Below are 26,134 nucleotides of genomic sequence, written 5' to 3'. Positions count from 1 at the left end.
GTGGGGCTCATTACTGGAGGACTTCGGCGCACGACCGCAGCTGCCAAACTGACACTTTTGCCCTCTTTCCGGATATCACTAAGAACTTGGACAGCAAAGCAGTGCTCTCGGCTCGCACCAGAACGATGGCCCGTAGAGAGGTGCTGCCTTTTGCAGAGACCACGAACGGACACATGTCTCGTTTCATATGCAGCAGTTCTGTTCTGCTTCATGAGAGATCACGGCTACCGTAACCCACGGCGAAGATTGTTTGCAGCCTACATATAGAATTCCCTTCATAGCCTAGGGTAGTTCGAATTCTCAACTCCAAAGTGCCAGGTCACAGTTGCTTGTAGGGGTCGCAAGCGCACGACCGTCCATGAATCAACGTAAATGCAACATGACCCTACTTGCTGGGCTGTACAAAGGATTGCCGCGAAGAGGACTCATGACTGACTAAGAAGCTCGCTTCGAGGATACTAGGGTCTCCAAATTCTACGTCAGATTCTAAATGGAGTCGTGGCGGTGGTTTGGGTCGACGCTGCTGATGGCCAGCTGTAATCGAGTGCAAAATCCCCCATCTGGCAGAGGTGTGAACGCATCAGCTGGCACCAGCATGGACATCATTGCTCGAGAATGGTTGTTCCGCAGCGAGGCTCGTAGGCAGTCTAACCGAGGAAAGTCGAAGCGGCATCGAAGAGATACTAAACGGCCTCAATAATGATGCTATGATGTATAGTTTGAACAAAGACCATACTCACTTCACACTATACGTTCTCTCGCCCCCGAATGGAGTGCAAAAGGTCCTCTTGCTCAGGCACAATACACCAATGTTCACTTCGACTCCAAGCCCGACGATCGTATTGCTTGCTCGCAGCATCCTAGCCCTGCTCAATCGCAAGTTCGCTAAAATTGAAAACGCTTACAATTGAAGGCGACATACGACCTCAAAACTGCAGATGACATCTGATTCCATAAGTATGCAATTGGGACACGAGCAGGATCGAAAAGCTGATGCTCATGACGTTTGACCAACTCAGGGGCGGAGGCTCCGTGGAGCTTAGTCTGTGAGGATCACAGCCTCGCCGGAGGATCTGGCACGGACAGTGAGAAGGGAATACCAGTGATATGGGAATGACACAACGTACACTCCGCGATGATTCGACGTCGGAACAATCGCGCCTGCAGGCTTACTTCCCGTCCACGAATGTATGTAGAAGCGTGCCAAAGGTAATGAAAAGTACTTACGGCCTTGGAGAGCCTTCTACAGCTTGTTTGCGGCACTTGAACGTTGCCGTAGAGAGAGGTAAATACGACAAGTAACCTCATTCAGCTCCATGTGTTGATCTACTGCGTTGGCTGTGTTGGTATGACTGGTAGCGGCTGAACGATATGACAGACGTCCCATACAAGGCGCGGTAAGCAGCAAAAACCAGATCACTGAGCCTCATACAATTTGGAATGGTTGATTCATCGCGTGAGCACTAATTTGCGTGTTGCAGGATCGTCTCCCATGGGCCATGACCAGAGCTACGGTATATAATACCTCTGAATGTCTCACCAATCAACTGCCATCTCCAAGAAGACGCACAATCAGACCTTCTACACTTCAACATCACTCCCAACAATCCACTCCTCTTCCAACTCAACGATTCTCCGCCACACCCCATCACACCACCAAAATGCATCCAACCCTCACCACCCTAACCCTCCTCGCCACCGCCCTCAGCTACGCAACAGCCCAAGTTGCCCCCAACACGCAATCCTGCGTCGCAACCGACCACGGCGCCTTCGCCTCCTACGGCGTCAACATCGGCATCACCTGGGCAGACGGCGCCGGCTGCGACAGCGTCTACAACGAGCTGAGCGGCAACACGGCCAACGGCATCACCAACTGGCAGTGCGAGGCGGACGCCAACGGGAATACGCAGTTGTATTTTAATGCGCCGGTGGATGAGGGTGGGGATTTGAATTCGGCGTTGGAGAATCAGTATCCGACTGTGGAGGGGGGGGTTTAATTGTCCTTCCTACTAGGGCCCTGGGAGTGAGGACGGGGGACGAGGAGCGATAGTGTCGTTGAGTCGCTCAGCCTCCCGTGGAAAGCTCCTCTCTACTTGACGTGGGCGAGACGGACAAGGCGAATGGAGCTAGGTTACACTCGGTGTTTGAAGAGTCACTCCTTTTATACAGAGTCGTTCGTTAGCTGTCTTGGAGCACAATTAAGCTTGTTCAACATGTCTGATCAATAAATTTTGCAATAAGTTCGCTCGGATATCAAAACACCGCCTCGTGAAGTCGTCCATCAAGCTACCATAACCGTACTTCTCATCAGGGTCGTCTCAAAGTCATCAACCACTTCAAACATCCATCACATCCCCTCCCCACCAACAACCGTCGCCATCCCCATCGGCTCACCCACATTCCCCGCATACTCGCCCGCATAATTCCCTACAACACACCCTTCATCAGCACCCATACCCAATCCATCAACCCCAACCGAAAACCAAAACTCACCAGGCCCCCCATAGTCACAAACCGTAATCCACGGCGTACTCGGCCACCCCATCACCCCATCAGGACAATTCACCGTCGCACACCCGACCTTCGTAGTCCCCTTCCACACGACCTGGCTGAAATGGCCCCAGTGCTCGAAGTCCGTCATGGAAGGCTGCGCTTCGCCGTAGAGGGAAGCGTACCAGCCGAGTTCGTTGTTGTACCACTGGTCGGAGATGGAGATGGAGATGCAGGTGTCGGAGTTGCCGAGGGCGATGTTTTGGCCGTAGCCGCCGCCGCCGATTGTGCTGGGAGGGAGGGTTAGTTGTTGACTGGGGGAGGATGGGGTGGCGGTGAAGTACGTGTTATGCGCGAACGTGCACACTTGTGCCCATTCCTGCGCTGCGTTCGCGAGGGTGTCGTCCCAGACTAGATCGCTCGCGGAATGGTTCTGTCTGTGGACGTTGTGCGCTTTCAGAGCGCTGGCGACGTAGTCGAAGTCTCGACTCTCCAACGGTGCGCCCAGGGAAGTGATGGAGAGCGTTAGAATGAGCGTTAGGAAGGTTGGTGGGAAAAACATGGTGAGTTTGATTGCGGTGGTGAGTGGCCGTTGGAGGTGGGTTGGATGGGACGTTTATATGTTCTAGACATTGTGTTGGATCGAGATGGTGCTTTGTATGTGGCGGGTTCTGTTCGATTGTCGCGTGAAGTCTTCGGAGTTCCGTGAGAGGTGTTGCTGCAGGTGGGCTGGTGGTTGTAACGGCTGAGCCAGAGATTCGTGGCGAGCGTCGGCTTTGGGTGACAGGCGTAGTATTTGGTTCTAACGTCGTAGAATGCGAGAACCTGATCGATGGCGCTGACATAGTGCAAGAAACCCAGATGACATGATCTCCGGTACGTGTATGTGAAAATCAGCAGCAGTCCTTAGTGGGAAAGCATGAAGTCGCAACAAAGTTGTGGAGCTGCCACGAGGCTGGGAAGCCGGACCCGTTGGTATGCCGGTACGAGTGTACCATGGATTCAGCAAACCGCCAAGCGTACCGAAAGATCACATTCCGAGACATGGTATTGTCGCTTGGCTCGCTGACCTCCTTCCAGATATCCTGTAGTTGAAGTGACATATCGATGTTACATGCCGAAGTTCTGTTTCAATCTCAATTTTCTTGCCGACCCCTGCAAATCGAAGAGAGAGATCTTCATCGCTTGTTCCGATCGAAAGACTGATCCTTAAATGGGAGATAGCTCGGGAGACAGCACATGGTAGGAGTCCACATGAGATGTTGCAAAGGTGATGTCGCAAGTTCATCATTGCAATCGGTCGTCTCTTCTTGCTATCCAATTGTCTCGTCACGCAATTCCATCACTGCCATCCGACTTCCGACATCGGCAAGATTTGACGTTTCCTGAGATATCTCGTTCTCCAACCAGCGGTTCTTGCACCAGAAGCAGAAGTAGTGCTTCGGGCGAAGCCGGGACACCATCGTCTTCAGCTCTTCGCCTCTGGGAAGACCTTCAAACCCATCTTGCCTGGTGTTCTCCACGTTCCGCGCCCCGAATAAATCATTGCCGGGAGCCGGCATTTGCTCCTCGTAGCCTTCCGAGTCATGCGTTTCGCTATGCTTCGCTCGAAGTTCCTGGCTTCGAGTGCCATGGACTCGACCCTCCACATCATCTGGCTTCGTATCAACCTCCGTCTTCCACCCTTCGAGCATGCGCATAGCAGACCACATCTGCTGTGCCTGCGGCTTGTGCTCGCCATCGAGTCGGTTGCGCTCTCCAACCTCTTTCTGTTTGGGCCGAATGTTTCCCTCCTTCGCGTTACCGAATGTGCAGGTCTCGTCTCTTCTCTTGCGCCTTCGCGCGGTGTGGGTGTTCAATTCGCCTTGCGTTGGAGGACATTGATGCCAATGGTGACGTAGAGAGGTCCGAAGCTCTCGCGCTCTCATGTGTTGCCGGTATGGAAGGACTCAAGGTTATCGATACCGCGATGTAAGGCGCAAGAATGGGATTGGACGTGGAGGGACTCGAGAATTGGGCGACGGTCAATCAGCCCGATGGCCAGGCGCAGTGTATGCTTCGAGCAAGCGCGGCTTCGAGTGGTTGGATGTAGCGAGATCGTGGTATCGCGCAGGGAAAGACTTCGTCGAACTCGTGTAGAGTCCGGTTGGGTGCGGCTGTGGAGCATGTCACACTCAGCTGCGTGTTCAGTGTTCAAGTCCACAAACGAAACCCTGTGGAACAGGGGCTGGTGCAGCAATTATCGAGCCACCGACTTGTGCCATCGCGCGGCTTTGCACTTCCGCTCTCGGATGGTGGTGAAGTTGGCGCGGCGAAGTCTCTCTTGCTTCTTAACGCCTGGAGCAAGCCACTACTTAGATTGCGAGTGCATCTCGTCGTGGGTGATCTGTGGGCAGGTTTAGCTCTAGATCTGGCAGACCTCCAGGTTATTGTCTTAAGGAAACTCACGAGGGAGAAATCAATGAAGGCGTAGAGTTCGTTTGGGTACGGCTGTGCAATAAATAAATCTCGATCGTGCTTCAAGTGCTGGAAGATACATACGTTCAGCTGGGGAGAGATTAAAAACGTAGGGTGAAGAGGATCCTCTGGCTGGTGTACCGGGCGGTGTGTCGTAAGAAAGGCGACCTCAAGACGTAAACGCGGTAGCAGTAGGCCTTTAATTCCTGAGCAATGGTGTTGGTATTTTGGGCCATCGACCAACAACAGAACGGTGGCCGCTGGTGGCGGCACTGGAGTGGCGAGTTCGGTGCTATGGGCTACGTTGTCGGACCATGGCAACGGAACATTGGCTAGGTCCATGGTAGGCCCTGGATCCTCGGGGATGGTCTTTGTTGCCCTTGGTCAAGCCCTTGAAGTCATTCTCATCCACAAGAGCATTGCCGTCGTATTTGTGTGGGACGAGACGAACGATGTGGTCCTTGCAGCACATGCAAGTCGATGTCCCGCACTCGAAGCAATACTTTCTGAGAGGGTGGGCCGTCTTCTCGCTGATGAACTTTCAATTCTCATGCGCAGGAGGGCTGATGGGTGAGATGTTGGTGGCGGTCGTGCTCAAGGGCTCTTTTGATGTTACGATGCCGCTGCTGTCGTGGGTGTTGGAGAGGGAAGAAGAGTGACGAGGAAGGCGACGCGGTCTTGTCTATCCAAAGCCGGTTCTGGTGTCGTGGCAGTCAACGGTGCGAGGTTCTTCGCGTGAAAAGGCGCGGCGATCGAAGGTACTCGGGTCGTCACGATGTCTTGACCGACCTGCCGGCGGATCAACGAGAGGACGCGCCGTCGACTCAGCGGCGGCGAGCAGCAGTGTGAGACTGTATGCTTCGTGCACAGCGAGTCACCTTGGCCTCATGGGCGCGACAAGTGGACGGATAGTAATGAAACAACACGACAGTGAACACGAATCAAGCCATTCAATACAAAAGCTATCTTACTATGCAAAGAAATGTAGCCTCTCAGCAAACTCGGCTCGCCATAGATGCAATGTGCGGCAACCCCGAGACAAGCAGAGGCAGCGACGATGGGAGACTGAAACGAACGATGTTTCCCTGTCGCATGATTTCACTCTTCAACAAGACACCCCCGCGCCGCCATGGAGGCGGTGGGACGGCGTGGATGGGTTGGTGTCTTGTTGAGCGGTACCCAAGGCGCTGGTAAAGGCAAGGTCAAGGATACATCTCTACACCGAGCTGAGGAGGGAAGGGAAGAGGAAGTTCAGCGGGAGGAGAGAACTGTTTTGATGTTGTGGGAGCTTGGACCAACGGGTGATGCCGAATTCGAGGTGTACCTGAGGTGTCAGGGAGGTGGTGAGGTCGGGCTTGGGTTGAGGTGACCTTCGTGCGCGGGCCACTGCACGGACAACAAGACTTCTGTTCTATTAGGTTGAAGGTCCATTGCGGTTATGACCTGTTGAAGAGGAGGGCAGAGTGAAGCCGCCGTGAGAAAGGGGTTGAGCTGCTGGAGATGTTGTCTTCGTACAAGAGATAGTGTCAGGACAGAACCACGAGCGTGAGAGGCTTGACTTTCGACATACCGCTCATGAACGAGCGGTCAAGCATGTCAGAAAGAGCGCAGAACACAACTGTTGTGGCTGATACTGGATCATATCGCGCGAGATTCGACTACCAACCCGCCAGAAGACATGCACCTGCACGAGGCCATGGTCGGCGACAGCAGAGGCAGACAACCGTGGGGGCCTTTCTCACAACCAAGATGTCGACAGAGTCTCTGATCAGACTCACCGCCAATCCACCACGACAAGTCACTCGGAACACCTACACGCCAACAGTCTGCCTCTCTCCGCCGAAAACAGAACCCGCGCTCCAACCTGCATTGTACGCCTGCACTCTCGAGCTTACAATGCCAGCCAGCTCCAGAAGCTGCCTCTTCTCTGCAGCAATCTGCACGTCCTGGCTCTGGGATGAGTCCAATGCATTCAATGTAAAAATCCTCAGCAGTTGGTGGAAAACACGCTCGAACAACACTGCAAGAGGCTCCTTGTCAATTGGCTCGCCTTGTCGTTGGATTTGGTTGAGATCGAGGAGCCAATCATTCAAGGACTTCAGCAGGTTGGCTTTCTTTGATACGAGCTGAGTGGCGTCTTCGACGGACTGAACATGACGGACCTCATTGAGGAAGACCAGGGTATTAGTTGCGAGATTCTTCAGTTGCTTCTGGTTCTCGGGGTCGAGTCTTTGATCATCACAGGTCGCAGCAGTCCCACCATGTGCACCCACTACTGCTGGCTGCTCTTTGAAGCGACATGGCGCCGCAAAGAGCTTGACGGCAAAGACATCAATAAGTGGAAGCGGTCCGCGATGCGCAGGCACCAGCTTCCCGGCGTGGGTGAGGCACGGTCTGGCACCATACTCTCGCATGATCTCAACTCCTCGGATGATGTGCTGCGCCATCGCTACATGATCGCCTCGAACTTGTTCAATGCTTATAAAGGTCTCGCAACAAAGCAAAGTGGAAGGTACTCGTGTCCTATCCGGTAACGACAGACTCTTTGCAAGACCTGTCATAGCTTTGCTGTATTGTTGGAGGCCCTCGTGGTTGGTCTCGGGTCGCCATGGAGATGATGGAGAATTGCTTAGCGACGACTCCAGATCCTCTCGCAATACCTTGAGAGATGCGATCGCACTTCTCAACGGGGCTTGGGTCAGACTTGCGTGGAGCACCTGCTTCGATTCTTCTTCGCAGCCTAAGTTCACGTCGAACATAGTTTTCGTCGAGAAGAGCCGACTGAGAATCTCGACTTCTGCTGGCAAGACCGCTCTGGTACCAACATTAGCTTGCTCTATGTCATCCTGCTGTCCAGTGCCTCTGCTGCCGAGCTCCGGGATGAAAGATCTGAACGGAGACTCGTATCCATCACACTTCCGGCCAGTGCTCACACATTTGTTGCAACTCGGTTTAGACTCGTCACATTTGATTCGCCGGATCCTATACGTTGTCAGCAACAGGTAACACCAGATGATGGAAGTCTGGACCCGGTGCACTGACTTGCACGTCCCACAACCAGTCTTGGACTTTGCCCTTCTCTCGGTCCTTTTCTGACCCCGAACAACAATACTCTCGTCCATGACTCACATATGAGAACGCCTCAACCAGGCAGAAAAGCGAACAGGCGAATGTGAGAGTCGAAGCAAGAGGATGGCGTTGAAGTAGAGCTGAAGTCGCTCACCTCACGCTAACCCCTTTACGTTCCAAAACCGAACCCACGAATCAGAGCTATCTCCGGTGTTCGAAAGGAGACACGGCAGCTTCATCCTTATGTCAGCCTCGGCCGATGCATGATGCAGCCATCCGAAATGCATAAGTTGTTCAGTCCATATAAGGAGGCCCAGATCGCTGGTTCTCACAGTCGATGTACAGACTCTTTCCCAATTACTTCAAGTCAATCTCGAACTTCAGACGCAACTTCACCATGCCAGCCTTCAAGTTATATGGACACCATGGCTCGACCAACACTGAACGAGTTCTGTTGACGTTACTCGAAGGAGGCTTCACCGACTATGAATTCGTTCCAATCGATCTGCGGACTGGAGAGCACAAGGTTTGTCCCTCCATATCAGTATTCTCCAGCTTAACGATATTCGACACCTCACTCCCTTCAAACGCAACCTGAGGGAAAGAACTGGTACCAGTGCCTCAACTCAGCTAACCCATCTACCACAGTCGCCCGAACACATCGCCCGCCACCCTATGGGCAAAGTCCCGGCCATAACCTTCCCAGACGGCTTTACTCTCGCCGAAAGTCGACCAATCTGCAAATACCTCGCTCGGAAGTACTCCTTCCCCCTGATCCCACCAGCTTCCAACCTCGAAGCCACAGCACTCTTCGAACAAGCCGAATGCTTCGAGACGATTTACTTCGGCGAGCCCGCTGGCAAAATCGGCTTCGAGAAGTTCGCCAAGAAGTTCATCGGTATCCCGACTGACGAAGCTGTTGTTGCAAACGCTGAGAAGGAGTTGGGTGCGTATCTAGATGTTGCGAGTGGGCTTCTGCAGAAACAGGGGTATTTTGGTGGGGAGGAGTTTGGTCTGATCGACATATATTACATTCCACTTCTTCAGAGGGTATCCTTGTGTGGGTATGGAGACTTGATTGAGAACAGGCCGGCTGTGAAGGCTTGGTGGGAACGCTGTACCAGTCGTCCAGCCGTGCAGCAGTTTCTGAAGGAGTCGACGTTCAAACCTTGAGTTCTCAACACCGGCACTGTTTTGTTGTCCGAGTTGTCAGCAGGATCTAGTTCATGAATGTGATCGATGGCAATAATACGCCTATTGAAACAAAATGCTGCATTCCCAGTCTGTCACAGTCTCAAGGCCTTGCAATCCGACATCACTCACCTTGGCATCGATGTATTCATCGATCAAGTTTCACAACGCCTCACTCAAAGCCCAGAACTCCCAAAACTCCCGATCCTCCCAAACCTGCTTCCCCAGCCAAGAATCTTCACACCTGGCTGTCACGCCACAGAAGCCGCGTGACGTTGGTTTCACTCCGGGAAGCCGGACAGGGGTACCTTTCGTATATCAGCGCTCGGGCCGTGATGGCCGAGGAACCCGTATTTCTGAAACTCGATTAACAGGTTTGATATATGTCAAGGCTGCAAACATGATCCTGGCGCATGCGGGAGGGATTCCCCGTGGGGTCGTGCGGCGCAGCCTCGCAGGGCGGAGCGAAGCAGGTCTTCATGGTCGCATTGCCTGGATCTGGACTTATGCAGACCGAGCGGTTCGCTCCGGTTATATCTTTGAGGATGTAAGACCGAGTTCAAGGACGTGTTCTTCCGACACAAAGGTCGGGCGAAGAGAAAGCCTCACCGCCAGAATGTGGCGTGACTTTGTGCAATGGAAAAAACCATGCGCGGCTCAAATAGAACGACCAGCCTGATCCCTCCGGATCTCGATGAAGGACTTGGAAATAGGCACGAGCGCCTCAACTTTTGTTGTGGACTTCAAGAATAGAGTTGTCCCTCGCTCGACTCGACGACATCTTCACACTTGCAGCGACTTTGATGGTTTTTGACCGTATCTACAGGAGTACGTCCAAGCATGAACCACCGCAACTACGATAATGGCGAGTATCAGCATCGAGAGAAGCAGCAACTTCCACAACTTCGAAGCCCACCGCCTCGTGATGGGTCTCCTCGCTCGGATGCTGCTGCTCTAAACGGTGCTCAGAAGAAGAGGGATTACGTTCCCTACCAAGACGCTCTATACTACAACAACGAAAACTCAGGATCATACGGCTCGGGCAGCTCAGACCGCGATCCGAGAGATAGACGCTACTCAGAAGTCTACGAGCGAGTCCGACGTCGTCGCCGAAACGGCACTGAAGATTCCTGGGAAGATCACCGCTACGAACCAAGCCGCTTCCCAGTCACCGAGTATCATGGCAAGCAACGGTACGCAGACGACGATCAGCCATCACCAGAGCACCCTCTCCCAGTAAACGGCCACGACGACCGCAAGTCTCGCCGTCCAGACCGCCGTAGCCGAAGCACCAGCTCCAGCAGAAGCCGACACTCCGACCGCAGCCGCAAATCCAAACGACAAGACCGCCGCAGCCGCACCGACGACCACTCCAGATCCAAATCCCGCTCGCGCTCCCGCTCTCACAGCGAAACCAAAACCAACAAAGGCCCGGACCCCAACACCCGCCCCCAAGACGACCCCAACCGCCCCTCCGAAGGCTACACAGCCATGAAAGCGCTCAAAGCAGGCGCCTGGGCGGGCGGCGTCGAAGTCGTGCGCTGCCGCATGGAACCCGGGCCGTGGACCGGCCAAAAAGGCAAACGCGTGGCGCTCGCCGCGACGGTCGGCGTGGCGATCGGGGCGCTGCGGAATGGAAGGAATCAAGCTTCGGGGAAGATGCCGTATGCGGAGGCGGCCATGACGGGGTTTTATGCGATTGATTTTTTGAACAGGGTGGCACGGCATACGGAGCATGGGAAGAATTCGGTGAAGGAGCAGGAAGAGTGGAATCGGGATCCGGAGGTTGTGAGGGGGAGGGAGGAGAGGGTTAGGAGGTTTGCGGATGGGCGGTGAGGTTGGGAGGGTTGGGATTGATGCTGAGGATATTTTGGAGACGCTGCTGGCCAGATCTTGTGTTGTTCTTCGAGTTCGCGATGCATTGAGATGTCAATTCTCCCACGGTGGAATCGTCTGCATTCTCTGTATTTACCTCCCCAGCCGTTCTGCAGTTCCCATTTCCCTCGTGTGCTGCTACTCGACGTAAGCGGTGCTTCTTGATCCGCATTCCATGAACCTAGACCCCGTCTTCAATGGCTGATCAGCCAATATAGCACATCACTACGGCAGATTCAAATTGGGAGCCGTCTGTACTGGAGACCTGGAACTGGATCAAAAACCTTGTTTCGGTAATCCCGCCTTCTCATACACCCTACCAATAAGCTCCATCACCTTCACACTCTCCTGCAACGATATCCACGGCCCATTATACTCCCTCCCATCCTCCCTCGCGCGAACTGCATCCACAAGGCCTCAAGCTGCCATCCTTCCAAGACTCCCCTCCGCTCAAAACCTTTGTCCTTCTCTTCTCTTCAGTAAGCTTTCCACTGCTGTATCTCCGCCCGGCAAGGATGTTGTGGTAATACGACGGCATCAAAACTTGATGAAGTCGACCTTTGCGTACTCTCCCTTGATCCAGATGGAAGGTGTAATATCCCGCAATCGGGGGATGAATCCGAGTAAAGGCGGTTGTTGCAGATCAGCGTAAATGTGGCAGCGAACGAGAGATCTGCCGCTATTGGGCCAGTCGATGGTGAAGTGAGCCTCCATCGCTACATCGGTCCGTCTCTCCGCATGGTGAACTCTCGCCAATGTCGGCTTGTTGTCGAGGTATTGGTTCGAGCACTTTGGAACTTGCCGCCTGCTTCAAGCTCAGTTCCGCCGCGGTACCCCATCCTTGCCATATTGTCGTTGGCCTTCAAATGTTGCCATGGCAGATTGAAAAGACGGCTGTGGGCTACGTTGTGAGCCCCGAAGCCATAGCCTTGAGTGGTCGTCGACAATCCACCAACTTTGCGTAAGATCGGCTGGCCCGGGATTTCCTTTCAGGCGATGCTGCGAGACCATGATGACCACAGCCGGGTTTGCGTAAGTGGGAAATCGACTGCGGTCAACGCCCATGTCTGGCATTGTTTCTCAGTGCTCGTGCTTCTCCCCAACCTCATCAATCCACCTCATGAACTTCCCCTCCTCCTCCCCCCAAGGCACCACCTCAACCCCCTCCGGCTTCCTATACTCCTTATACCTCTCCAAATCCACAGCATGCCCATCCCTCCACTCAACAAGCTGCCTCCAATCTCTACACTCCCTCTGAACACTAAAATCCGGAAAAGGATACTCATTCCCCTCCCTCCACTGATAAGTAATCATGCCCGCATCCGCCGTACAAAGCATATGCTGCATCAACATATCCGTACAATGCTGGAGATGCACGACTTCCTGCGCTTTGCTCCCCGCGAGTCCGGCGTTGCCGGAGAAAGCTGCTTTGCGCAGCATGTTGAGACAGTGAATTTGGTGGAAGAAGTCGAGGGCGCCGACGTAGGTTTCTTCGCCCATGCCCCAGAAGGAGTCTTCGAATTTGGCGACGAGAGAGGGGTCTTTGCCCATGGCGAGGACTTGGGCTTTGGTGAGAGGGATTGTTCGGATGTGTTCGAATTCGTTCCAGGCTGCTTCTGCGATGGGGTTGGTGGGGAGACCGTACCATGGTCCAGGCTGAGGTCCCGGATGCAGGCTGCCGTTGAGCTGCGTTGTTGTAACGTGGATGTCTGTGTCGTCGAAGACGGGTGTGTAGATTGATGTTGCTTCTATCGCACTTTGAAGGGAGGTTTTCTGTCGAATGGAGGCGACTAGCATGCCGAAGGAGATGAAGAACAAGACGTTCAGTACGAGCGGTACGGTCCAGTTTAGTTGCCTTCTGGTAGGAATGCTTGGCTTTGTCTTCCCCTCGGGGAGCAATGCCTCTGTCGACTCATTGTCGCTGGAGTATCGCTCTGTCTTCTCGCCTCCCATGGCTTCTGAGGGTTGTCCTTGATCAATCGTTGGCTGAGTGCTCGTTTTCGGAGTTGAGGATGGTCGCAAGAAAGCAAGGGAACATTAGCTGAAAGCTGCCATGGCTCGCCTGAAAACTCTCCAAACCCTCCCATCCACCCTGCATACACTAAAACTTGGCATATGCACACCCATTGTCGGGCAACCAAGACATCAACACCCCGACTGACGACTAATCGCCCACAAGCTCCAGATCCTAACCCAACGCGGTAAGTCAACAAGGCTTTTAACGCATAAGGCCACCCAAGAAGAACGCACTATTGCAGCCAAGAGCTTTAGAGCTGTGTCAAGCTAGCTTGAAGTGGCAGGTCGCAATTGCGGTATACCCAATGAAGGAGGAGGAACTCGTAGGCCGTATTTGTGAACTGCATGTTGCTCATGCTATGTAACTTCACTATCGTCGTGTCTGGAGGGGGAGGCGGATCGCGTGATAGCTGGGAGGGCTGTGACCTGCCTTGTTCGAATGGGACGCCTGAGGGTTCTTGTCAGCTGGAGAGATTCCACGAGAGGATACATACTTACCGCTCAATCCTCACTGACTGCTAGCTCTCTTCTTTGCTTCGAAGAATCAAAAGTTGAGCAAAGTTCAACAACATGCATTTCACACAACTCACAATCACAGCCCTCTTGGCCGCTGCTGCTCATGCAGCTCCAGTAGCTGAACCAGGTATGTTAGTCAAAAGACCTATTACGAACGTGGACTGATATAAATTTAGACGCTGCCGGAGGTGGCGGTCGTGGCGGTAACTGGCGTCGAGCAGAGATTCAAGCAGGCGGTGGCGGTCGTGGCGGTAACTGGCGCCGAGCAGAGATCCAAGCAGGCGGTGGCGGTCGAGGTGGGAACTGGCGCCGAGGGGACCTCGAGCAGCGCGAGCCAGGTTGGAACTCCCCTGACGCGTACACCATTCCGAAGCGTGAGCCAGGCTGGAATTCTGCCGACGCATACACTATCCCCAAGGAGAAGCGTGAGCCGGGCTGGAGCTCACCCGACGCATACACCATTCCCAAGCGTGAACCAGGCTGGAACTCACCCGATGCATACACCATCCCCAAGGAGAAGCGTGAACCAGGCTGGAGCTCACCAGACGCATATACCATCCCAAAGGACAAGCGCGAGGCGTTCTCTGAGAATGGCGTTGTCATCGAAGCGAGGGAGTAAGTGGTTACGACTGTCGCTGAAGATGGAAAGACGCTGAGCGAGTTCTGCTGATATAGTACTGCGTGTGCTGGATGCGGCGTGGGTCATATTGACTGACTCGGAGGGTAGAGGCGTGGTGTAGCGTATCTGCATCGAACAGCTTAGATTACTGCAGTATGACAGCGGTTAGATAAGATCGATGGTTCTTCTCTTTGCGTCTTGAGGTGTTCTTTGTGCTATTAATGGTGGGCAGTGATGGTGTAGTTTCCATTTCTTTCATTCAGTCTTCTAGCAGAGTGACAAAGCAAACCTACCGAGACCATATTGCACCCTGTCTCGTTCCTTAAAAGACCTCAAACACAAAAAGCTCTCTAACCAGTCACTGATCAAACGAAACTGCGTAGTTGTAGCAAGCAAAACAATCCTAGTACTTAAGCACATTAGCTCTTGCCTGCTGTTAAGGAAAGTGCAACTTACACCACTCGTTCCCCTATCATGCCATCACTGGAGTCGATACGCCAAGAAACAGAGAACACCGTATACACTGATCATGTTAGCTATACTCTTCAAGGCCTGGAAGTTCCACACCCACCATGCTGTCGGATGCCGCACCCACCATCAATGCCGCGTGGGCCAATGGAGCCGATTCACCGCCTTCTGGTCCAGCACCTCCTTCAATGCCTGCCGCATCTCTGGCTCGAATATCGTCTTCTGCTTAGGATGCGCCAACGCTGCCCTGGCCAGGAATCCCGGTACCGCCTGGCCCTGATCGAAGGCCCACTTGAAGCCGTCCACCTGATATCCGCGAAACTCTTTCAGGAGAGCCATGTAGTACATGGCGGTAACGAGATAGTGACCATGCTTGAGAGTGAACTCATTGATCAGCATTTGCAGAGGTTGGACCTGTTCGAAGTAGCTGCGCAAGTCCCATTTGCCAATCCGGACGCGACGCGGGTTTGCGCTGTTGTATGGCATGAGGGTCTCTGAGATTCCAACAAACTCAGGGCAGAAGTCCAGCGTCTTCACTCGAACCGTGGTGTTTTTGCTGAGGGCAATTTCGATGGAGTGCATCAAGTCGACGACTTCCTCGAGCGCATCCCAGCTGTCTCCAGCCTCATCCAAGCCACGGACAACGACGTGCAGGGTCTTGAGCTGTGGACAAACGGCGAAGATCTTGTCGATGATGAGGTCGTGCGCCACGCGCGTGGTGCGTGGCATGTGGAAGTCGATGTGGGTGACGTAGCTGAAACTCGGCGTGAACGACACGCGGGGAGAGCGAAGAGGGGGACCGTACGGGTGAGCGAAGGGCTGATGTTGGTAGAGGATGGTTGGTTCGACGTCGTGCGGTCTTGCGTTCAGGAAGGCCTGGCGAGCGAGGTCTTGGAGGTGAGGATTCTTGGGGTGGCGCCAACGTGCCTCGAAGTTGATGAGGTTGACGTGGTAGCCGACACGATTGGCGCGCTCGTCGTAGTCGGTGGCTCTGGCATTGATGGCGTCGTACTCCATCATGATCGAGGCGACCTCCCTCGGCATCGCCTTGTGTCTTCTTGTCGCGGGTGCCATCTTGACAACAGGTGGTCTTGAAAAGAGAGGCAGGCTTATGTCGAGTGTGCTGTATTGAGAAGTTCTCGACTTGGAGATGGCGTGTCGTGTTTCAAGGTGTGCTGGACGGAAGGGGGAAGATGATGCCAAAACGCCAAGCCCAGTCACATGCGGATCCGACCAGCCGAGCGCTCCACTAGCGTGTTTGCAAACACTCGCCGCTGGATTTCAACCTCAGAGCAAGGCCCCTGCTGCTGCCAAGTTCAAGACATCATCACCTTCAGCAACGCATCGCTCTCGTATCGCATCATCGCTCGGCTCCGCCCCCAACACCAGCAACTTCACTCATCGAAACGCGTGAACATGGACACCGAGCAGTACATCGACGCCACCCTCAACGCCACAGACAAGTGGCTTGAGCGACATCAAGGTCCATTATAACCATAACAACACCGGAAGATACGATCCGCTAACATTCTTACAGAGGAGCTCGAACGCAAGCTGGCATGGGTTCGCGCTATCCGCCAGACCCGGTGGGAGCAAGCGACTCGGCCTGCTGCTCTCACTGCTATCCCATCGTTGCCACAGGAGATCAAGGACTCGATGTTCGATGTCTTGGCTGAGGGCTACGGACCGATCAAGATTACTGGAGACACGGTCGATGATGTTGTCAAAGTCGCGAACCAGCTCGTGGGCCCTTCAGCACAGGCGCAGAGCTTCCGCGGCGACATGCAAGACGCTCTGATGAGAACTTGCGCTCTCGTCGTGTCGCCAGCTCAACTCCTTCGTGTTCTAGAGACACAGGACAGAGCCCCAATTCTACGAAGTCGTCTGCAAAAGGCACGTCGAGTGGTTATGCAAGTGTCGCTTCAGGCCTCAAGCGCGGTCTCCCATGCCGGTTTTGCCACACAGCAGCAGCGACGCGCCCTCTGGGAAGCCGTCAACGCCATCCAACTCATGACCGAGATCAGACGCGAGTCTTCACCTCAGCTCAAGTCCCTCCGCGTCCAAATCAGCATCGCTACACTAGGCGACAACCCTCAAATCGGACTGGAAGATACCAACACGAAACCACTTCAAGCGTTTGACTACAGTCGCCTTCCTGACGGCAGCGACTTGCGTTACGTGCTGGAGTATATCATCAAAGTCATGCAGACGATCGTTTCTGAGGGCTCTGTCGAGCGGACGCTTCAACTGCGAGCTCGCCGGTATTGGTCAGGGAGTTCGTACTCCAGTTGGGATGGAAAGGAGATCGCTGTCAAGGGCAAAATTGTAGATGGCATTTTGCAGGAGGCAAGTAAGGGCCTGGAGCTCGCCACTTTCTGAGCCGAATACATCTCAGAACTCTTGATATGAAAGCAAAGCAGGTGGCAGTACGGGGCTGGCGGGACTGTATCGCCAGGACCGTTGCTTCCCTCTGCGAGAATTGTATACTAGCTTGCCAATAAACCCCAACAGCACCTCGGGTCCATGCTACGCTCCTTCCCACGGTAATCGAATGCTCAAACGTCTTTGCATGTGATCCGCCAAGCCGGAACCTTGAATCGAAGGCGTCCGAGCGCCGGGCCTCTGCATTTCAAATCTCTTTTCTACACCGCAGCTTCGCTTGCTCTCTTCAGACCCGACATACCGAGCTATTTCCGCCGCCTCACACCAACCTCTACCTCGACGCTCGAACGTCATTCTCCGCAACCCCCTCGCCCACCTCCGCGCCGAAGAAGAAGCACACCTTCCACAACCTCACGCGATCCTCAACCTCGACAAACGACGCACGCTTCAAGACTCCGCCACTCACACCAAAATGAGCGGCCTGAACATCGGACAGTGTCTGGACGCGACACCAGAACAGCTGCAGCAACGCATAGGTATAGACAATCGCGACATTCTTGGGTGCAACAGCTAACATTACCGTCAGATGAGATGCGCCGCGAGATTGAATGGATCGAGAAGCTTCGCGAGCAGAAATCGCTCGCAGATGTAGTCGACCAACTCGCCGGAATCCCAGAGGAACTGACCGAGATGGTTCTCGATCTGGCCGCTGAGCGCCATGGTCCGATCAAGTACCGTGGAGAAGTCGATGATCTGGTCGCCATTGCAGCAAGAGGCATCCTCGGAGGATCGGATCCAGTTCGCAAACTCGCCCCGATCATGGAAGAGGCGCTGTTGAAGAAAGCCACCATAATCGTCAACTCTACTGATGCCGCGCTGGTCACAAGTCCCGACCCACATCGCCCAGTGCCGCAGCTGTGCAGATACCTGAAGCGGGTGCGACATCTCGTTATTCCAATAGCAATGCAGGATACAGCACCTACGCAATTCATGCAGAGCCAGCAACACGCAACCTTCCGGGCGACGATCCAGCTCATCAAGGATCTCACTGACACCCGCCGCGAGAACGCTTTCTGCCCACACCTGGAGTCCATCTGCATCCAGCCCAGCGTGGCTGCGGCTGGCAATGATCCACGCAACGCATTCCAGGGATTGGAGACCGCGTTCAATGCAGCACAGGCGCCAAACGGCAGCGAGTTGCGACCCATCCTACAGCACATCATCCATGAGTTGCAGGGTGTCTCGGTCGACAGGATGTTTCAGGTGGCAGTGAGGTGCTTCTGGGCAGGCAGTTCATACTCCACCTGGGCAGGCGAGTGCCTTAAGGTCAAGAGCCAGAGCGTGGACGACATCCTGCGAGAGGCGCAAGACTCGCAGAGGTGGGAACAAGTTGGATGACGGCGAGGGTGGAGGCTCTGCAGAAGGGCGCGCGTTTTCGCTTGTTTTCGAGGATTTACCGCAGCGTAGAGGGATGGCTTGCTTTGAGACTAGTGTAAGACTGCTAGAGCAGATCAGAGCTCTAAAGCGACTTTCAAATCGTATCATCGTGCTCACCTCCTCCTTTCCAGCTCTTCATGGACCGCATTTCCGTGCTAGTGATAGAGAACGGGTATTGCAATGGCAACTTGTCCCAATAATACCATGTATAAACAACAACGGTTTCTTGCCTTCGTAGTTGTCGTTTCCTCGTCGTGCGGATATTTCTTTGTCACGACCAAGTCGGTGTTGTTAACGCCGGATCTGACACGCCGAATGTGTGAAGGCAACAAAAGAACCATCTTGAGCTCTCGAATTCGACATGTAAAGTCCTATATACGGTACTCAATATCCGTTCCCGACACGAGAATTGGCAATGCTACTTCCATCTTCATCCATGCTCTTATTCTTAGATCACGTTTTAGACTTCATCCACCACTGCCTTAGCGACTGGAGCTGGCTGATGTTTGGGGTGAGGCGCGACGTTCCATCCGTGAAGAGGCGTAATGGGTGATGATGGCGGCGTGGACGCGATCTTGATGGATGCAAGAGCTTCGCGAAGGAGGCGTGGTAGGAAGTGAAGAGGGTGGGAGGGCTGGAGACATGGAATGGGAGTAATATCCTGATTTGAACAATAGGAGTGGATTGCAAGCCAACTTCATGCTAGCATGGATATAGATCGCATTTAGCAAGTGCTCTAGTGCTATAACACTGCCCTTGCGCGTCCGTATGTTCCAAATGGACTCAGCTTCTGGTGCGTTGCTGGACGCCGTGCCAGCTGCAGAATCGGTGGTGATGTGGAAGACGAAAGAATATGAAGCAGCGCAAGGCATCTTGGTAGGCGATATTCCCGGGCGACGTCACCGGGGACAACCCGCGTACATGTCCAACAGCAGTGCTCTCTCCATTGATTGAGCGAGTAGGCTCGCGTACAAATGAATGCTGCGAGGAGACGTCCGTCGCCACAAACATCGCCTGTACCGGGAGTAGTATGCCCTTGTCGTTGCATATACACTGTAAGGTGCTGGAGAAACGTGGTGTTAATTCAATGCATCTGTCTCTGACTTCACGCGTCGTTTGATATCGGTCGTGATCGTGGTGTACAGGCTGATGTTGGCGTGGAGGATGTATGTACTGGCTTGGCGAGGACCTCGAGGACGAAGGGAAGGCCTCGATGGTGAGACCTTCGCCGGCCCAGCGCAATATCCACGCTACGTACCCAATGAGATACTTACGACGATGGAGATAATGGAAAGGAAGGGCATGATGAAATACAACTGCCTTGTGTATCCAACATGCCTTCGCGTCTACTCTCACTGTCTCTCACACACCATCGCCATCTTGCCTCACACCAACCACACCCGTCGAGCGCAAGATATCTCATGACCTCACCTCCCCACCACCGGCCGAATCCCGGCCACCCAAATTCTAACCTTTAAATATCAAAACGAATCTATGTCCTTCACCCTCCACCAGCCGGACTGGTGGAGTGGTAGGATTCTGGTCACATAAGGTACGTCATACACTAATCACTAATTTGGGCAGCGGCAGGCGGCAGGCAAGGCATGGCATATTCGACAAAAAACCCCGTGGCACGGGGTTTCAAGGGCGCCCGTCCGGGGGCGCAATTGTTTTGTCAAATTTTTGGAGGGGGTGGAGGGGGTTCGAACTCGGAATGTCGATGGGAATCGATGGTGAGGTTTTTTTTGGATTCATGAGCGTTGATGTGATGGAGCTTGTATGTAAGAGTAAAAGAAGATCGATCGTTTCCATTCTTTTTCGATCGTTTTTGATTTGAGCGCGCAGTGGTGTTGGAAAGTCGTAAGTTCGAACACCGCAAACACCTCAACTGAGGAAATACATCGTCAGCGTCATTCGACATCATCACTAAGCTAACGCGCATCACCTCATCAACAACACTGCCACCTCCGTCAGAACGCGACTCCACCGATTTCACTCACTTTAGATGACAGGCGGAACAAGGAGCGCTGTTGATGATCATCTCACTCGTCGCGCGATCGATCCAGGACTGCTGTTGGCATGATGGCGACGCACTTTCCTCGAGCCACTTCAGCAGCATCCGACACCACTTCAACACCCATCACGCCTCAACATGCCTTGCGCCTCAATACGACTCCCGCCTCAAGAAGCATCGCGACCCTCCCTGTCTCGATGCACGCCAAAAAACGATTCATACCGCCAGCTCGCCTTCGTCGCATTGCCAGAACACCAAAACAACAAGCATACGCGGTATGGCTAATCGACATCACCACAACGCGCGCAGTACGTTCGGCGCATGCCACCAAGTCACCAGACCTTGAGCACGCTTTTGGTATTCGATGAGCAAGAGAAGAAAGAGGCGGTAAATACTTCAAGGGTAAGACGAGAGGTATACTTGTCGGCGAGATTGGGGAAGGGGTAAAGGCGGGAACATTGTGCAGACTTGGAAGACTTGGAGAACAGAGGCGCCTTCGCGGACGAGTATCAATAGCAGCTCTGGCCATGTTCGGGATCAGTTCGACATCACCACGCGCTACCGCGATATGAAGGACCAAGTCCTCATTCGAGTGCAGGAAAACCCATTATCCGTCCATGGTAAATGGAACTCTTTCCACAGTGCGCCGCTCCCAAGTCGTCGAATCAAGAGGCTGCGCAACCGCGGCAGCGAGGGCAGCAACAAACCATCGATGGAGGGCTGCAGTAATACATTGAAACGAGCAGGAGCTTTGGGAGACCTGCCAATGGCGCCAAGGCCCAGGTTCGTTGTACTTGATTACTCGTCACAGTAGAGCCGCCGTCCAGGTCCCTCACGCAAAGGCGAAGCTACTATCAGGACGGTACCACCAGTGGAACTCGGAAGACAAGGATTGGCTGCAATTCAGGTCTTCATCCCCTAGAACGTCCCAATTCCGGTGCCTGAGGGCCACTCATCTGGCGAGTTCTATAAGTTGGTCAACGACTTGACCGATCCCAAGCCCTAGACGCTGAGGCTGCCTTCCCAAACGGCACAGCAATAGAGACCTACGTGGAATTGCTTGTCCTCAACAGCAACCGCATCCAACCGACCGCCTACGCGAGCCAGGGCGGCGACAACAAGCAGTCACCAAAGAAGCAGCCCAGCCTCTCAAACCCACTGCACCGTCATGGCTCGAGAAATCGAGCCCTCATGTGCCATGCTGGCAACTTCGGTCTTTCAGCCAGTATTGCGCACGTTGCCGAACTGTGTCACTCCAATAAAATGTGATATGCCGACGCAAGACAGGATGTAGACGCACGTAGCATGGCCGGGTCCATCGAAACTGCTGCAGCCTATGGATACCTCTTTCAGATGCAGCTGCTGCGAGACACCGCAGGGATGGTAACAACGACTTCGTTGTGATGATGTTCGGGATGTTTCGGTCTACGGTAAGACATGCTTCAAAGGACTGACTAAATCACTATCTGCAGTTCCTTCAACTCTTGTCCCCTTTGGCACCGCTTTATAACAGGAGAACATGTTCTTCGGCGTGGCTAATGGCCAATCCACAGCCTTTTCCTTCTTGCCTGACACTATCGCGACACCGCGCGATGGATCCCCCGTATATGCTCATCAATCTTTTCGTCTATATATTCATGGAGCCAAGGGACTTATCTACTGAAACATCACCACAGGCAAGGTGGAAAAGAAGACACCAAGCAGTATTGTTGGTTTTGAGCACCATAAGCTGAAGGGAAACTTTGGTGGCGTTGCTCTTGTGCATGCTTTGGAGTTATTCACTCGCTTGGTCTGTGCAGCGGCTGCCAAGGGACTAGCGTGAGTTAATCCCCGCAACCGCTTCGTCCATGCGACATATGACGAGCACCAAAATCTGCGAATCTTCCAACTCAGACAACTTCAGCCAATTCGGACTCGACTTGAAACTCCCGCAAGTCATACCAACGGACCCCTCTGCATTGACGCCGGTTCCACGACAGCACAGACTCTCACGAATACCAAGCACTGGTGAGTTGTTCCTGCGCCGCCGCTGATGGACTCGAGCTAATTGCGTACAGTCTCCACATCATCATGTCTTCTTCATCCAGCAACAAGACCGACAGCGCCAAGCAGGGCAACTCCGAAGATGAGACCACCATTCGCGAGGCCTCTCAGATCCTGTTCGATGCGATCGAGGGCGGCGCTTCGACCGCGACGCCTCCCAGCAATGAGAGCATTGACAAAGCGTCGGATCAGGGCAAAGATGCTGCAGTAGATGGTGAAGTCGTCGAGACCAAAGCCGCTCAAGCAACCACAAGTCAGAGCGCTCCCACCGCGGGAACCTCAACTCCATCTACGAAAAAGACAAAGTGGAAGTCGATTGTGCCAGAGCCACATAACTACACCCAGCTGGAGCTGGACGCAATCGAGGGACTGTTCAAGATGAGGTATTCGCAAGACCCGCGGGTGAGCTACTCGCCTCTCACACCACCAGCGCCTGAAGCAGGTCAGAAAGATGACGGAGAGTATCCCTTCCCCAGGGCGGATGGTGGTGGGGAAGTTGAGAAAGCTCAGCAGGGCGGAGGTGATGGTGAGGAGGGAGGAAAGGATGGCGAAGAGAGCGAGGAGACGTAGGACTTGGACCTCGAGGGGAAGCAGAAGAAGAAGTGAGGATACCCAGATACAATGTCGGAAGGAGACAGTTCAAGCGCGCAATGAGGATACGGGGAGTCGGCGATCACGTCATCGTCATTCAGGGCTACAGGCGCACTCCTAGATCCTTCAAGCGCGGCGTCTCATGGGAATGAAATGATCACTTTAGTCCACGACGCCCAGTCATTCTCTTAATCTCTACAGCCTGTCTTCATAGCAGCATTTTTCATGTGCGCCGTGTGAACTTGTAGCCCGCGGAGATATTTGGCAGTGCTGTTCGAGCTTCTTGGAGCGGACTTTGTTCAAAAACAAGCTTTTGGGTACGAATGATCCGTCTTTCTAGAATAAGCACAGTATGAAGAGTTTGATAGCTCAAATATGTTAGGGATTTGGGCTCGTGACTTTCTTCGTGACCTCCAGAAAAGAAGGCAATGTCCGCCTTTACTGAGCGGAAGTTCAGTCTCCTGTTTTCTGTCGATGTCGATGCCCAGGCTCAAGGCAACATCGTGGAGCGAGCCACCAAGGTAGAAACATGGTCGAGAGGATACTCGGCAATGACGGCAGGCTGATAGAATATGATCAGGTACATACACAGAAAGATGGAAATCAACCAGTACTGCGATACCCATGAAGTACCCCAAGACCTACTCTTGTTTGTCTGGGCATGGTAAAAGATCGCCGCTTCTACCGCTGCACATTTTATGCAAATAGCAGTGGATACTCCTCTATACATAACCCAAGGAAAGGATCGCCTACTTTGCCGTTTCGGCTTCGATCCAATCCAGCTAGCATAGCTTTACTATACATGCACGATGTGGCACATGGCTGAGCGAACTTATGAGCCGAACCAAAACGGCAAAGATCGACAACACGTTTACCTGAACAACGTCGAGAGATCGATGGCGTTATCGAAGGCAAGGCCGTAATTTGGTATCGCTTCAAACACCGTCGACGCCTTGCATACTGCTGACCATCGACGACATGCTCCGGTGTTTGGGAATGATAGAGCCAGGACTCGGCTGATGTAGGCTAAGATGCTTAGCTACGGCTCATGAGTGCTCGGTCCGTGCTGCTTTAGGAGCACGACGAGAATCAAATGCACGCTTTTCGTCGAGGAAAGCGAAAAGAATTTTCTATGATAGAGGTCTCTATGACTCGGTCTTCCCTGAGTACTCCCAAGGCCCCAGAAGTGGGCGTTGGCCTTTTCTCCTCATTGCACGGAGGGAGACACAACCCACAAGACTGGTAGCGACGGCTATCCCAACTCCTCAGCTTCCCTTAGCATCAAGCCACGATTCTTGAAGAATGCTTGGCCGCGCCGTAAAACATCCTTACGAAGTTACGAGCGGAGGAGCGGTAGAATCTGCTGTACGAGATCGAGCAGAATTGCCGTTGCCAAGTTGGCACTGCATCTGTCGACCATTCATGACTGACTCGAATGTCATGACAGTGCTTGATAGAGTGATCAAGAGGTTTTACGAAAATGCGAACTTCCTTTCTTGACCGGTATAGTTCTTTGCTTCTTGCGGCATACGTCGAAAGTAGAAGGAGGAGATGAAGATATAAACTACTTGAGCAGTCGTTGTTGACGATACACAAGACTAGACACCACGCCAATCTTATCTTTTCTTTCGAGACTTATCTCCTTCAACATGGTCAAGACCACCGCAACCCTCGCAGCTCTGGCTGTCTCTGCTGCAGCATGGCCCACGGTCATGCAACAAGATGCTCTCCTCAAGCGTGCAGCATCCACCGGCCGTCTGAACACCGGAGTCGGCCATCCAAATCCTCAATTTAATGCACAAGACCAGTATGTCGATGTGACGGACGGAGGCCCAAATCCATTCCGATCACCCGGGGCCAGCGACCTTCGTGGACAATGCCCAGGTCTCAACGCCGCCGCCAACCATGGCTTCCTTCCACGCAACGGCAAGGCGACGATTCAGCAGACTGTCGATGGTCTCGGCAAAGCTTACAACATGGACGCCGGATTGGCGATAGGTCTCGCTGCCATTGCAATCATCATCTCAGGCGACATCCCCAGCGGCACCTGGTCCATCGGCGGGGGCTTTCTATCAACACTCCCTCTCCTCCTGAGCAATCCCAAGGGCATCGCTGGAACGCACAACAAGTACGAGAACGACGCTTCGATCGTTCGAGGTGATGCTTACCTCAACAACGGCGACGTCGGTGTCGTGCAATGGCACTCCTGGAACAACCTCATGCAGCTCGCAGAGGGAGGTCTCACCCTCGACGAGACTACCGCACAGAGCAACTATGTAACGCACTACTCCCTTGACAACAACCCATACGCCTTCTGGGGCCCCTTCTCGGGACTCGTCGCACCAGCAGCTCATCAGTTCGTCGCCAACTTCATGTCCAACCACAGCGCCGAACAACCTGGTGGATTCTTGAGCGCCGACGTGCTGAAGTCCTTTTTCGCTATCTCAGGCACCGGTGCGGGTGCCTCAGGCGACAACCCAGGTGACTACGTCCACAACCGCGGCCAGGAGCGCATTCCATTGAACTGGTACAGGCGCCCAAGTGGAGATCAATACAGCCTTGCAGACGTCGTTCTCGATCTTCTCGCAGGTGCCACGATCTACCCCGACACCGTTCGCATCGGCGGTAATACTGGCACAACAAACAGCTTCACCGGCGTTGATGTTGGCGATCTCACTGGCGGCGTCTTCAACGGTGCGACGTTGCTCCAGGGCAATAACCTCGTGTGCTTTGCTTTCCGTGCTGCTCAGGCTGGTGGTGTCGATCAGCTTGATGGGGTTCTGGGTACGATTGGAAACTTGTTGGCGCCGATTACGAGTCAACTCAATGGAGTGTTGGGAGGCTTGTCTTGCCCGCAGCTGTCAGATTTCAACAGTCAGCTGTTTGATATCTTCCCGGGATACTCTGAGTAGAAAATGACTTTTTTCTGTCGTAGTTGAGAAGGATCCCGAGAAGGCTGTTAGAAC

The 26,134-nt window shown here is 53.7% G+C and overlaps 13 protein-coding genes across 13 annotated transcripts; 7 read left to right on the top strand and 6 right to left on the bottom strand.

The window, feature by feature from the left end:
• Nucleotides 1-1,661: 1,661 nt before the first annotated feature.
• M409DRAFT_22328 (uncharacterized protein) lies at nt 1,662-1,997 on the top strand (the record flags this gene model as incomplete). The annotated part of the gene is made up of 1 exon (XM_033806285.1): nt 1,662-1,997. One exon carries the CDS (start codon nt 1,662-1,664, stop codon nt 1,995-1,997), a length of 336 nt encoding a protein of 111 aa, XP_033668409.1.
• A 350-nt stretch (nt 1,998-2,347) lies between these two features.
• On the bottom strand, nt 2,348-3,052 carry M409DRAFT_36574 (uncharacterized protein; the record flags this gene model as incomplete). Its single annotated transcript, XM_033810577.1, has 2 exons — nt 2,348-2,780; nt 2,835-3,052. 2 exons carry the CDS (start codon nt 3,050-3,052, stop codon nt 2,348-2,350), a joined length of 651 nt encoding a protein of 216 aa, XP_033668408.1.
• A 751-nt stretch (nt 3,053-3,803) lies between these two features.
• On the bottom strand, nt 3,804-4,418 carry M409DRAFT_54117 (uncharacterized protein; the record flags this gene model as incomplete). The annotated part of the gene is made up of 1 exon (XM_033812598.1): nt 3,804-4,418. The coding sequence occupies one exon, from the start codon at nt 4,416-4,418 to the stop codon at nt 3,804-3,806; it is 615 nt and encodes a 204-aa protein (XP_033668407.1).
• Nucleotides 4,419-6,758: 2,340 nt separating this feature from the next.
• On the bottom strand, nt 6,759-8,069 carry M409DRAFT_66055 (uncharacterized protein; the record flags this gene model as incomplete). Its single annotated transcript, XM_033816770.1, has 2 exons — nt 6,759-7,929; nt 7,990-8,069. The coding sequence occupies 2 exons, from the start codon at nt 8,067-8,069 to the stop codon at nt 6,759-6,761; spliced, it is 1,251 nt and encodes a 416-aa protein (XP_033668406.1).
• Nucleotides 8,070-8,413: 344 nt separating this feature from the next.
• Nucleotides 8,414-9,189, top strand: M409DRAFT_36603 (uncharacterized protein; the record flags this gene model as incomplete). Its single annotated transcript, XM_033810580.1, has 2 exons — nt 8,414-8,542; nt 8,665-9,189. The coding sequence occupies 2 exons, from the start codon at nt 8,414-8,416 to the stop codon at nt 9,187-9,189; spliced, it is 654 nt and encodes a 217-aa protein (XP_033668405.1).
• An 858-nt stretch (nt 9,190-10,047) lies between these two features.
• M409DRAFT_54114 (uncharacterized protein) lies at nt 10,048-11,043 on the top strand (the record flags this gene model as incomplete). Its single annotated transcript, XM_033812597.1, has 1 exon — nt 10,048-11,043. One exon carries the CDS (start codon nt 10,048-10,050, stop codon nt 11,041-11,043), a length of 996 nt encoding a protein of 331 aa, XP_033668404.1.
• Nucleotides 11,044-12,162: 1,119 nt separating this feature from the next.
• Nucleotides 12,163-13,035, bottom strand: M409DRAFT_36594 (uncharacterized protein; the record flags this gene model as incomplete). The annotated part of the gene is made up of 1 exon (XM_033810578.1): nt 12,163-13,035. One exon carries the CDS (start codon nt 13,033-13,035, stop codon nt 12,163-12,165), a length of 873 nt encoding a protein of 290 aa, XP_033668403.1.
• Nucleotides 13,036-13,668: 633 nt separating this feature from the next.
• Nucleotides 13,669-14,233, top strand: M409DRAFT_54112 (uncharacterized protein; the record flags this gene model as incomplete). The annotated part of the gene is made up of 2 exons (XM_033812596.1): nt 13,669-13,741; nt 13,791-14,233. The coding sequence occupies 2 exons, from the start codon at nt 13,669-13,671 to the stop codon at nt 14,231-14,233; spliced, it is 516 nt and encodes a 171-aa protein (XP_033668402.1).
• A 597-nt stretch (nt 14,234-14,830) lies between these two features.
• Nucleotides 14,831-15,775, bottom strand: M409DRAFT_22320 (uncharacterized protein; the record flags this gene model as incomplete). The annotated part of the gene is made up of 1 exon (XM_033806284.1): nt 14,831-15,775. One exon carries the CDS (start codon nt 15,773-15,775, stop codon nt 14,831-14,833), a length of 945 nt encoding a protein of 314 aa, XP_033668401.1.
• A 342-nt stretch (nt 15,776-16,117) lies between these two features.
• M409DRAFT_54110 (uncharacterized protein) lies at nt 16,118-18,481 on the top strand (the record flags this gene model as incomplete). The annotated part of the gene is made up of 4 exons (XM_033812595.1): nt 16,118-16,184; nt 16,239-17,051; nt 17,374-17,619; nt 17,670-18,481. The coding sequence occupies 4 exons, from the start codon at nt 16,118-16,120 to the stop codon at nt 18,479-18,481; spliced, it is 1,938 nt and encodes a 645-aa protein (XP_033668400.1).
• A 521-nt stretch (nt 18,482-19,002) lies between these two features.
• On the bottom strand, nt 19,003-19,392 carry M409DRAFT_54109 (uncharacterized protein; the record flags this gene model as incomplete). Its single annotated transcript, XM_033812594.1, has 1 exon — nt 19,003-19,392. The coding sequence occupies one exon, from the start codon at nt 19,390-19,392 to the stop codon at nt 19,003-19,005; it is 390 nt and encodes a 129-aa protein (XP_033668399.1).
• Nucleotides 19,393-22,604: 3,212 nt separating this feature from the next.
• Nucleotides 22,605-23,147, top strand: M409DRAFT_54108 (uncharacterized protein; the record flags this gene model as incomplete). The annotated part of the gene is made up of 1 exon (XM_033812593.1): nt 22,605-23,147. One exon carries the CDS (start codon nt 22,605-22,607, stop codon nt 23,145-23,147), a length of 543 nt encoding a protein of 180 aa, XP_033668398.1.
• A 1,670-nt stretch (nt 23,148-24,817) lies between these two features.
• M409DRAFT_22316 (uncharacterized protein) lies at nt 24,818-26,080 on the top strand (the record flags this gene model as incomplete). The annotated part of the gene is made up of 1 exon (XM_033806283.1): nt 24,818-26,080. One exon carries the CDS (start codon nt 24,818-24,820, stop codon nt 26,078-26,080), a length of 1,263 nt encoding a protein of 420 aa, XP_033668397.1.
• Nucleotides 26,081-26,134: the final 54 nt, after the last annotated feature.

Source organism: Zasmidium cellare (assembly GCF_010093935.1).
Source record: "Zasmidium cellare ATCC 36951 unplaced genomic scaffold M409scaffold_15, whole genome shotgun sequence".
NCBI classification, from domain to species: domain Eukaryota; kingdom Fungi; phylum Ascomycota; class Dothideomycetes; order Mycosphaerellales; family Mycosphaerellaceae; genus Zasmidium; species Zasmidium cellare.
The sequence above is the reverse complement of the archived record's forward strand: the minus strand, read 5'-3'. Positions and strand labels throughout refer to the sequence as shown.